This window comes from Bos grunniens, chromosome 15 (genome assembly GCF_055505025.1).
Source record: "Bos grunniens cultivar Pamir isolate PY7600 chromosome 15, Bosgru_T2T1.0, whole genome shotgun sequence".
Taxonomy (NCBI): Eukaryota; Metazoa; Chordata; class Mammalia; order Artiodactyla; family Bovidae; genus Bos; species Bos grunniens.
In genome coordinates, this window is record NC_141179.1 from 26,246,130 (window position 1) to 26,258,743 (window position 12,614).

A 12,614-nucleotide genomic window follows, 5' to 3' on the forward strand; every position below is an offset into this window, starting at 1 on the left:
AAATCTCCTTCCCCTCCTTTTTAGGATATGCTTCTTCTTCTGGATTAGTAACACCTAAATCCTAGAATCAAGCATGAAACCTACTTTTGCAAGAGCTCAGTGTGCTGTGAAAAAGGTCTGAGGTGGATAATTAGTTTACATCATGGTGTGTGACAAAACAATTACCCCCCTCCCTTCCTCTCTTCCCCTCCCTGCCCCCTCCTAAGATTAACTATGACCTGGCTTTTCTAGTATATTCCACAGAAGGGGATGATCAATATGAGCTTTTTTTTTTTTTTAAATAAAGATCTTGTCTCATAATCCAACATCCTTAAAAAGCTTTGAAATGCAACAAATTTTCATGAACCATTATATACTTAGAACATAAAAACTATTTTAAGCCACTGAACACAGTGGCTTTAGCGCAATCCCAAAGATGATTTGACCTCTACTGCTTTACAGAGTCAGCCCCCAATCTGAAATATACATGCAATATACAATCAGAGAAATACACAGGGAAGAGAGGTGGGTGGGGAGGAAGAAAGTGTTAATAAAAATCTGTTCTTTCTTTAGTCTCAAAACCCACAGTTTTGAATTAACTGCTCAGTGATCCAAATGGCCATGTTGTGGAAATGGACGGAGGGCCCACAGGTTGGACACTGCAGAGCCTTTTACCTAATAACTAGCCCTTACCTGAGAGGTCCTCACTGTCCAGTTCTTCTGCGGAATTGGGCAACTGAGTAAGGCCTTACAAGTAAAAACAAATCGTTTTTCTTTTCATTCCTCAAGGGACATAAACAAAACACTTAAAAACTGAGGATGAATTTCTTAAAAAATTAAAAAAAAAAAAAAAAAAAAACATGAGCCAAATCTCTTGCCATCTCTCTCTCTTTTGGAGAGCTTAAATGTATTAATCCATAAGTACATTTCTCCAATCATTTCATTTTGTTATGGATACGCAATCGAGGCAGAAAGATTCCTCAGTCTCCACTTTCAAAGCACATGAAACATGAAGGTGAATGTTTCAAATCACTCATTCATAACAGCATGCAGAAAGAAAAAAAATAAAGCCTGATTGTTCGCTGTCGATGCTCTGATAGAGCTCTTAAATACAAATATATTTAGATGTTACATACTGATGTATGTAAGTTTTAGTTCACATTTTACTATAAATTGAAATTCCTGGCCAAGACTGACAAACACAGTTCATTATCAGTTGATGATGATCTTGGATCATTTATTTCAAAATGGTGCGGCATCTGCTAACTGCAGATTGCAGGTTATGCTTTCATCAGAAAATCTGATTTGCAAAATATTTTTCAAAAAGAGATTTAAAAAACCAGTGGTATTCCTGGAACAAAAAAAAAGTAACCCTCAAAGCTGAAAAAGCAGTTAGGTCAGGAGATAATCAACTGGAGCCTGAAATGCCTGTATCTGAGTTAGCACCAATGCTGGCCAGCTAGGACAGCTCTCAGCTAGCTGTGTTTGGAAGGGAAAGAGGTGAAGGTAGAAACAGATAAACCACGGGGGGCTTAGCGAGTAGACGGCCTCCCTTTCCTCTTGCTGTATTTGCCGGCTACTCCCTTTAATGAAGTTAAAAGCACCACAAAATATTAGGCAATCAAGGGGGCCTTTACTTGTTTCTCCCTGTTTAGCTCAAAGTCATGTCTGGTTTGAGCAGACCTGCTCCAGGTCCCCTTGTCTGCACAATAATTGGCTAATATTTCTCCAATGAGATTTGTCACTTTTGAAGATACCTGTGGACCTGTTAAACTGGAATGAGGGGCGTGCTTTTTTTTTTTTTCCCCCATCTTTCTCTTTTCTTATGGTCAAGCACAAAATACACTCAGTAAGTATTTGCTGAATTAATGATTTGGGAGTAATGCTCAGTGAACTGCCAGCAAGAGCATAATAGCAACTAAAACAAATGCTCTAGAAATAAGCAATGTCAAACTGATCACATGATTCAAAAGGTCCCAAATCAACAGAAACACTTATGTAGAAATGGACAGTAAAAGCTTGGATTTTGTAAGTTGTTTTATAAAGAAACCAAATGAATATTGATAGCTCAGTCATGTCTGACTCCTTGCGACCCCATGGACTATATAGTCCATGCAATTCTCCAGGCCAGAATACTGGAGTGGGTTGCTGTAGATCCAGGGGATCTTCCCAATCCAGGGATCGAACCAGGGTCTACTGCATGCAGGCAGATTCTTTTACCAGCTGAGCCACAAGGGAAGCCCAAGAATACTGGAGTGGGTAGCCTATCCCTTCTCCAGCAGATCTTCCAGACCCAGGAATCAAACCAGGGTCTACTGCATGCAGGCGGATTCTTTACCAACTGAGCTATCAGGGAAGCCCCTTTATAAAGAAGCCAAATGAAAATTGATAGTTAGGTTGGTGCTGTGAAAGAGTCACATGAGCTCCTGAAGAATTTCTATCATGACCCTTGGGTGCCAATATTCAAGGACATGTGCCAATTAAACATGGGAGGATTCAAAATTCATGGATGTTCCCAAACTATGCATTTAGGCAACCATGGGAAAGCAATGAGTAATGCAATAAATTACAGAGGCAACTGAGTAGGGATGTTATGCACTGGTTCTGAAATCTGATTGGTTGAAAGTGTTCCCATTTCTAATTGGCTTTATTCATTGTATAAAGACGGATGAACACAATTATTTGAATAATTGTTATAAATGGGCAACATAAAGAACTTCTTTGTAGTTAATTATGAATTTGCAGTTCTCAGGAGGCTAATCCCTCACTTTTACGTGGCCCAATGAATATCAAAGCATTCTACATACGTGCCTGGCACCCACTGAACCATATTAAACGAGGATGTTTCAAGTAGGCAGCTCCACTGCTGAAGGCTTGTTTCCCTGGGGAGGGCATTAGAAAGCTAATTTTACAAAATAAAGACAAATATGTTTATGAAATATCATTGATATGCAAAGTTTCCCATTAAAAAGTGACAGACAGTTTATACACACCTCATTAAAGATGAAACTGTCATTTTTAATGGCATAAACTTTAAAATATACCAAATCATCTGGAATCTACTGCTCATATTACATCTGAAAGTGGGAAGCCATTTAGGTTACTGGTGTTAAATTTATTTTTGCACGACTATTGCTCATTTTATGAAACTATAGTGCTCCTCCATAGCTGGCTAATTTCAGAATAAATATAATTAGGAAGAGTTTACTGAAGCACTGAGTGTACACGTAAAGACAAGCAAAATTTACCTCCTAAAATTGCTTTGGCTTAGGTAGTTTTCTTTCATGATAAAAATTATACAGCTCTCATTTTCTCAAAGAAAAAGACAAAGATGCATTTTATGAGGCAGAGAATAGTCTTCAAAAGGAAACTCCGCCATTTAACAATAAGTGGGAAATTACTTCTGAGTTTTGCTCTTATCACTTGTTGAAACCTTTCCTCGTCACTTCAATTAAAATGTATTCAACACATTTCTCTAAACTTCGTTAAACAAATGAAAGTTTACTTTTGGTCCACATGGAATTTTCTTTTGAGCAATTAATAAAATCCTGAGGTGCAAACATGATGATTTAATGCATGAGACTCATCTCTTCCACAGACAGGAATCTCACTTCTTTGTGATGCGATTATGGGCTGCCTATCCCATGCTTTTCTGCAGACAGTGCTTCTGCTATTGGGATAGCTACTCCTCCTTTCCAGCAGAAATCACTGGCTTCTAAAACTGGTATGAATGGCATGGCAATTTTAAACCAGGTTAAGGAAAACTTCAAAAATTAGAAACAGCAAGAAATCCTAGAGATATTTAAATAAATTCAAGGTCAAGTGAAATCTGAATGTTTGGGGTTGAGCTCATCAGGGTTTCCCCCTTTTTTTTTCCTGAAACTTCCAAAACAGAATGATCAAATAAAACCTCTAGGAAACAAACAACTTCCCACTGGCCCTAGTATTATTCCCATTATGAAAAAGTAGGCGATGGTCTCTCTCTTACCTAAGCAGCACACATCTGATCACTTGGCCATATTATGGAATCTGTTACTTCCATCACCAGCCATTAAGAGTTCAGACGCCCCCGGTTGTTTTATTCTAAAAGCTCAGTCAGTCATCCTGTTCTTCCTGCTTTGTCAGCTTTTCTGGAGAGTTTTCCCCTTCATCCCATTAGCAGAAATTTGGTTCACGCCGTTAAACAGTAGCATATTGTTTGCAAACTGCATAGCAAGGCTGAAACACAATCTTCAGGTCCTGCAGCCATTCGTAAATCGTTAGCTTGGTTCTTGAGTAGAACACACATGTCTGCAGAGTCCCTTGACTGAATGACAGCCTTCGAATGCCATTGTTGTGCACTCAAACAGAGAGATGTGCAGAGGGGTGCATACACAGGTGGCGGACATAGAGGTTGTAATAATGCGCACTGCTGGCTATTGCTCCTTAAAACGGGCTTCAGAATTTCCCCACAATTGAACAGAAAGATAAGAAATTTCATGTGATTTTAGACTTCCATCACGGCTTGCGCTACTTATAAAATAAGTCAGAGAAAGAGAGATTTGTGGGGTAGTTACCTAAGGGCAGTGGTCTAGGAGAAGAGCATGGATCTGGCACAGGGCAAACATTTTGGAACCAAAACTGAAAATGAAAAATTATGTCAGAGGGGTTCCCGGTGTGAGTCTCGCTACACTTGCAAACTGAATTAAAAAACTAGTTACCTCCTTTGGGGTTATAAATCATGAGACCATCAGCCTCTCATGTATTAAGAGGTGGAAAGCAAAAGGACAGGTAGCCTTGAAAAAACAAAAAAAAAACAGCAGGGGGGTAGAGAGAGAAAGAGAAAGACAGAGAGAGAACCCCACACCCAGAGGAAGCCAGCTGACCGCAGTGCAGCAAAAGCACAAGCGCTATTCCAGACCGTGGGCATGCTGTCACCCAGAGCCTCACACGAGGGAGGCGGGTGGGGGGGAGGGGCACACAGGGCGCACACAACAAGGCACTTGGGGAGCAGCGCCCACGGGAGACACACAGACAGAGACCATCACACACACCCGCACGGCAAGGGCCAGAGGAACGACGACACCGTCCGTGCTCACGTCACTCATGCATTTCTGCCATCAATTTCAGACCATACGGTACCAGGATTTGGCAGAGTGTTTTTTTTTTTTTTTTTTGGCAATGCTCAACATGCACACATGACACAGGATTCTTCCTGTCCAGGCCTTAAGGATGAGCTCCAAAAACACAAATGCTCAAGATCCTTCTTCAAAGAAGATCCCTTCAGTCACCCTAGGCTAGGAATCCCATTCTTACACTCACATTTATCTTTACTATCAATTAGATCCTTAAAGCAACACTGTGGCCGATTGTTGTTTGGTTTCTTTTTGGAGAAAATCCATTTGCTTTTGAATCATGCCCATGCACTTCTAACCTTCCAATACATGCTTATTTCAATCAGATATTGGTAAGAACAAAAGGTCAACATACATCAACAACTGATATACTTCATACGTACTCTAGCAACACAAGCTTGAATAAAACATTTTAATGAGTCTTCAAAGGGAAAGTATTTTGTAAAAAAATTTTTTTTTTCCTTTTTAGAAAGGAGAAATATGGAAGGAAATCCACTATGAAAACTTTAGGACCAGTACAATGGTCACAACTGGCTGATCTAATATGTCTTGTCATTTAAGTTGCCAAGTTATCAAACCACATTTTTCTAGGCCCAGATCCCCAACACGAACACCTCAAGATAAGTCTCGAGTGAATCTTAGTCACATGGGCTTACCGATAAATCACTTCAATAAAACCAGCTCTATATCCTCATCTCCTTGGAAATCTGGTCCCTTGCTTTGTAACTTCATCACATTCTATTACCTTTTCTATCCTGGCAACTGGCCTGGAAGACTTTTTTCCCCTCTGTCAAGTCAAATTCTAGATACTACTTTGGCTTTCATTTAAGCTTTCTGTTGTGGGCTGGAGAGTATGCTGTTTAAAAGTGGTAGGATCCCTTTGTGAGGATGCTATGAGGGTTTTAGATAAGTTGGGGCATGTATTTATAAATGCGTTTTATAGGAATCAACCTGGATTTTCACGTCTCTCCTCTTGCTGTTAAGGAATCATATATGTACATATATATAGATATATATACACACATATTCTTCTTATTTCCTTTTTTTCTCCCCGAATTTCTTGGCTCAAGGTATGCTTCTCATGCACTGCTGGTCAACAGCATACTGCCTGAGATATTGCTGGCTTGAACACTATCCCTGAACTAGTAAGAAAGTGCTTGCTTCTCACGGTACACAGGCATCTCTTGTTTCCTGTCACAGGAATGTGAGTTCTATTCCAAGTGTCTCTTTATTATACCCTCAAAAGAGATCACCTTCACTTTCTCTTTCTCCATAGAGAAATATATGATCATATGGAGAAAGAAAAAGTGAAGGTGATATTTTTTTGATCCTATTAGTATCCTAAAATCAGGACTGGCCTCAAAGTTAATTTCTCATTTTTCAGGTCAAGGGACATATTTTTTACCTTGATTATCCCACCCAACTCCAGGACCTAAAACTATTTGAGTCATATAAGTACACAAATTTTATTAAAGGGACCTAGAAAACAGAACTCTAGAGTCTTAGGAGATGAATGATCAATATTTCTTCAAAAGAACTCACAGACTTCAGGAATCTTATGGTTACATTTGACCCTGGAGTTAATTATTGAAAGCTCAGAACTTAAAACATCCTAAAAAGAATAGAATAAAATCTCTTGAACTACATTAAAATAGCCTTAAAGCTCTGAGAATAATCGATACAAGTCAGGAAGTGCTCAATTAATGATGAAACCTACAAATAACCAAGCTTAATGGAGTGCGATGCCTAAGATGTAGCAGGCACTATGGGGCATTACCTTGGAAAGTGGAAGTTTTATACCTAATTGATTTCTCATGATTGTTGGTGTTTCTGGCCCTTTAACTAATTTTATGAACTTTTGCCTATATGCCAATAACAGAAAAGGGTGGGGAGAGGTGGATTAGGGCCTGAAAGGGTATTACCCCATACCCACCTTTGTTCTGCTTTCTTAGAATTTCTAATCAGAAGGTCCAGGTATGGAGGTGGTCTGCCAAGTGCCGAGCCCTGACCTTCAAGGCCCGCTTACACAGGTTTTGCCGTGTAAGGTCTAACCGGTAAGGTCTAAATGTAGGTCTATTTAAGAAGGTCAGTCGTGCTTGGAAGAGCTGTTTCTCTAAAAGTTGAATGAACAACATAGGCTTGGCTGATCACTTTTTGTCATTTAAATGATGGATTTCAACTCTGCCACAGTATGCAAAGTGATTTAAGTAGGCCCTTTACCAAATAATTCCCTTGGATTCAGTTATTAAAATTCAGCCTACTTTTGACTAACATATCTTTCTCCAAAGCACAATATCAGCAGGGTGAGATTTGAGCTAAGTAATAAAGCAATATACAGATGAAACACGATTCTCATTTTTGAACAGGAGAGACATAGAAAAGTGAATAGACCGCTTCCAACCTAGGAAGTCAGAGGAGAAATTGGGGAAAGGATTCCCTGATACCTGCTCCTGAGCTTCACTTACTCGATTTTAATCCACTTTTGGCTGAAATCATAATGAGTTTGTTCTTTTAGTATTCTGTCTACAAGATACCTCCCCACAAATATCTTTTTCAAGTCTCAGTTAATGCTGTTGAAATGTATGTATGGTATCTTTCTTAGTCTGGAGATGTTTTCTGCCAAATGTATAAACTTATATGCACACATGGAGATTAAGCGCAAGTGGTCATGGAGGTAAATACAATTGGGAGTATAATTAAAGAACAAAGTTCTTCCTCATTCCTATGTCATGAATTGAAACAGGAATCTTTTGCCCTGATCTGTCCTACAAATGACTCCTCTTCAAGATGTACCTGGGACTCTCTAGCCTATAAATGAAGAAAGCAACTGGGCCTTTAATTCAGATGCTGTGATTTTAAGGCAAATATTAGTTCTTTTTCTGGAGTCCCTTATGTTTCAGGGTCTGGTGGCATTGTAGAAATAAGGGCTACATGCAGCTAAAACTTCCTCTAACCCAGCTAGCCAGCGTGGAGGTGGCCTCATCTCAGACTGCAACCATTGGCCGCTGAACTTTCAACAGAAATGACAAGACTCGACATCCTTTCAAGCCTCACAAATTAGAGTACATTTATGAGATCAGTCTACTCGGAACACAGTTTCCCTTGAAGACTACATTGCTCTTTTTCCCAGGCTTGCCTTGCCGCTCAGCAGTGCTGAGAAAGTAGATAAACAGTAATGTGGTACCAACCGTGAACTGCTGGTTCTGTCGTCGCCGTGGTGTCTACAGACGGGAACAGAGGATTGGAGGAAGGGAAGAAACAGGAGGAACGGCATGCAAAAAAAGGGAAAATGGAAAAAAATGGAACAGATAATATATGAGCAAGCTTTCAAAGAACATCGCGTGACAAGCAATAATAAATGAAAAGCCAAAAGCATTTGAAGTGAGTTGCACTGTTTTAAGACATGCCTTCAGCTCAAAGCTGCGAGCCAGTGAGGATAACAGTAAATTCTTTGGTTTTGGGGGCTTGCCAGGACACATCTATTTGCTAGTCAAGAGTCAGGAGAACATGCAAAGTGATGAGAAACACCAGTGCAAACTCAGTGACTGGTGGATGGCTCTGAACGTATCAAGGCTCAGGACTGCGACACAAATGCTCAGTTGAGAGGCTGGCTAAACAACAGATTCATACATTCAAACATTGCCTTTGTTTTAACCCAACCCACCCGGGCACTTGGGCTTTACAACTCCCAATCAGGCGTCACTGAGTCGATTCCATGTTTAGGATCCTTTTACGACTCATAGGTAGATGCCTGCAGATGAATACAGGGGTTCAAGTTTTTCATCCAGTGTGTTATTTCAGCAGAGTTCAGCTGGAAAGTTCAGTTAACTTGGAGGCCATGGGGATGAACATGTTAGAGGTTTTCGGACTGGTCTTTATACACACACACACACATACACACACAGAGACACTCACCACTCACCCAGCCTTCACTCTGCAGATCTTACTGTGTTACACTCTTAAGAGCATAAGTCTGGTATGGAAACAACCAGGTCCACATAACTTGTGAAACGCCACTTCTCATCACGTGACATTCCCAAAGTGAAAGCATCCAGTCGTCCAGACCCATGATCCAGAACCACTTTCACTGCTGTGAGCTGCCAGGAGTCCTGCCTCCAGGGTGAATCAGGAGATGGCACGTGATGCTTTTTCACTGCCAGACGCACTTGCTGCGGGAGAGACCGTGGTCTGTCTCTTTCTTCTTCTATTTCTAATGCTGTTCAAGCTTTCTCCTTCAAAACCTTTCAGGCTTCCAAATCAGGCCTGCTGTATTGGCTCCTCTTCATGGAAAATTCCCCAAGGGGCTCCAGAAATTTCCTTTCTCATTTTGGCTACAGGGGAAGTGGGATAAATATCTAACAAAATGCATGGTGACATTCTTTTTCCAAAGTCATGTTAACACCACTCTTCTAGCCAACTTCATTCCACCGTCAACCCGTCTGCCCGGGTTTTAACGTTCAGTTCCACCTCTCAAGGGGTCTCCCTCCATGGTTCCCTTCTGGCCAGACCAGTGGTGACACCCACACACAGGCTGGTCATGTTGAGGGGAAGTGGGATTTGGGGTTAACACTGTTGAGTAGTTATCTGTACTTTTTTTTTTTTTTTAAATCATGCAGCTGGTAATTATTTTCATGAGTTTAAGAGACTCCAAAAGACTCTTTCGGACTTGACACAGGCAATGTTTAAATGCACCATAATGCCAAATATGACTTTGTTTTTGGTCCAAGGAGCCTGGTGCTTCTGATTTATAAATATGACACATGAATTCACACTGGTGTTCCCCTTCATTGGCATGCCCTCCTCAGAATCCTAAACCATCAAAAAATTAGAGCCCTTCTAAGGAGTCAGAATTAACTACAAGTCTGAGAGGCCATTGCAGCTTAATATAACTTATAGCTGAGTTTCTGAAGATCAGATGAAGGAAAGAAAAACATAAACCACATCAGAACGCAATACTTACTGACAAGTCTGTATGCATAAAATAGCAGTTAAAAAACAATCCTGAAAATTGTACAGTTGAAACATCTCTACATCAGATGCTCACGACACATCTCCTTACTTGAAACATCCAAATCAATGTTAGTTTGCGGTGCTTTTAAAGGAGGGGCAAAATCAAATGCACATTTGCATAGAAACTCTTAAATGCAAGTTTACACATTTTATGGCTAGACACTGGTTCTCTTCCAAAATTTTTTTTAAAAAAGCAATAAACATTTTGGTTCATTATTTTTGTAGCAGCATTCTAATATGCTTTATTTTCACCAGTTAAATCATTACTATAAAATGAAAGAAAGGGATTGGGGTAAAACCTAAGGGTCCTCAAAAATGACGTCTTAGCATTAACAGATGACTTGTAGGAAGACAAGTGACTGTCTTCCTACATCACAACATCATGTTGGCTTTATGACAAGATCAAATGAACAGAAGCTGGGTGTACACTACTCTGTGGGTACCAGAGGATAAACAAAAGTTCACAGTGCCGCTTGCCTCCCTGGTCTGGGGATGCAAAATCCATCAATTGCACCCAACAGGGAAGAGAAAGGGAAGTTGAGAAGGAAAACACACAGTTCTAAAACAGTTAAAAGCAAGCACGTGTTCAAGTAAACAACACAGTTACTGCAGCTGGGAGTGGCAGAAACCACGGATCAGCAACGGAGCAGAGACCGCAGCAGACACACAGGCTGGCTACAAAGTTGAGACCGAGATGGAGGGTATACTGCGGGAGTTGCTGATTCCATTTCTCTAAGAGCATCTGGTGTGGTATCTGAACAGAGGCTATTTCAAGTAAAGAATGAAAAAAAAAAAAAAAACCCTTTAGAAGTGACTTTGTGCTCTCCACAGGACAGCACTGTGACAGAATCTAATTCTCCTTCATAATTGCATTACGACTTCACGCAGAAACCACAGACACCCTGGCTCTGAAGTGAGTGTGGCTCTGTGCAGTAGGATTTATTAAGGTATTGTAATCAGAAGGCTGGAGAGATGTGCTAGCCCACCCCTGTGAATCAACTTGTGGGGTCACTATATTGTTTTACAACATTCTAAGCATACAGGCAAGACGCAAACAGTAACTTTCCAGTAGAAGATAACATAGGCTGTAATTAACTTGAAAAATGAGAGTGCCTAATTGCCCTAACAGAGGCTTTCTTCAAACTTCATTCTGTGGCTGTCTTTAAAAAATAATCTTTGCACTAAGCCTAGGAGAAAAATAGGTCACAGAAAGTTGAGGTGGACTTAATGGGGGTACAGGGCTATGAAATTAAAAAGGCCTTGTTGAGCTATTGTCTCTATTTTAATTTTAATTACAATGAGGGAGAAATTTATCGTACATTTATTTTATATGGTCAAGAAAAGACAATCCCACGTTCTTGCAAAGCCAGTAAGTGTGTATGGTCTTAATAGTCACTCCCTAGCTGTTTTATGAGTATAATTAAACAAGGTAACCAAGGGCAGGGCCTGGACTGCTGTTTGAAAGATGAACATTTCACTAAATATCGACTTTCAGTCTCCCAGCCATACAAACAGTTTATGGAACTCTACCTTGAATAAATTAAACATCACCTATATTTCACGTGACAGTATATTTTCAAAATCAAAAGGCTCGGACGATATGTCAGATTAGAGACTCTAGCTGTTTAACCAAGAAGCAAAAAAAAAAAAAAAAAATCCCCAAAACAAAACCCACCAAAAAATGTGTGTGAGGCAGCTGGACACTATTTAGTTGAAACAGTCATGTGTAAGCTCCACTGTGGCACATTCTAATCCTTTCATATGGATTCTCTCCAACTTAGAATTGTTCATTGAGTGTGACAGACTGGGGGTTTAAAACTAATCCATAAATTAGTCTGTGGTCTCAAACACAACGGGTGCCATAAATGAAAATGAAAATCCAAGAACAAAATTAAATTTACAACCTTAAATACTTTTTCTTCTCCAATTGCTCTGTGGTGCTCCTGCTTTACAATACCCAGATTCACTGCAAGGCTGACTTTTTGGGGGGTGCAGGGAGGGGTGGGTGTAGGGTATGCATTAAAAAATGCACAGGGTAATAACCCAGAGAACCCAATCTGCTCGAAAGCAGAGCTTAATTGTAAAGAATTTAAATTCTGCCATTTTGATTGTCATAAGGTTAGATGAAAGCATGCTAAGCAGTCAGACATATTTTAAAACACTTTCCCTTGGTTTATTTTCTTAACTAAAGTCAATAAGGAGCCAATGGGTTTTCTTAATTGAATTCCCCTTCGGTTTGTGTTATGGAACTGCTTTAAATCTAGATGCCGGGGCAGGCGAGGAATTCCCCTGACAATTTTATTCTCACAGTTGTGCCGCACTAGCCAATATATATTATACTTTTTTTTCCCCTTTTCTTTCTTTTTGACATACTTGAAATCTATTGAAAGCAAACATATATGCTGAAAAATTAAACTTTGAAATTTATTTTCTACCCATTTCCCAGTTAATTTTCTTCCCATCTATGTTAAGTTTTAATTAAACTCCCATTTCTCAGGGATGGGCGAAGCA

The 12,614-nt window shown here is 40.0% G+C and overlaps 1 protein-coding gene across 18 annotated transcripts in view; it reads right to left on the reverse strand.

Moving 5' to 3' along the window:
• CADM1 (cell adhesion molecule 1) overlaps positions 1–12,614 on the reverse strand; it is a 353,033-nt gene that overhangs the window by 16,890 nt on the left and 323,529 nt on the right. For 6 of the 18 annotated variants that reach the window (XM_086339337.1, XM_086339350.1, XM_086339341.1 and 3 more), the window contains 2 exons: positions 8,282–8,314; positions 673–726 (listed from right to left, as the gene is read on the reverse strand). The exons of 7 other annotated variants lie outside the window; for them this stretch is intronic. In XM_086339337.1, coding sequence (XP_086195463.1) covers positions 673–726; positions 8,282–8,314 — 87 coding nt within the window. Of the gene's footprint in view, positions 1–672; positions 727–8,281; positions 10,869–12,614 lie in introns of all 18 variants that reach the window. 5 more of the 18 variants (XM_086339338.1, XM_086339351.1, XM_086339342.1 and 2 more) reach the window with 2 other exon arrangements.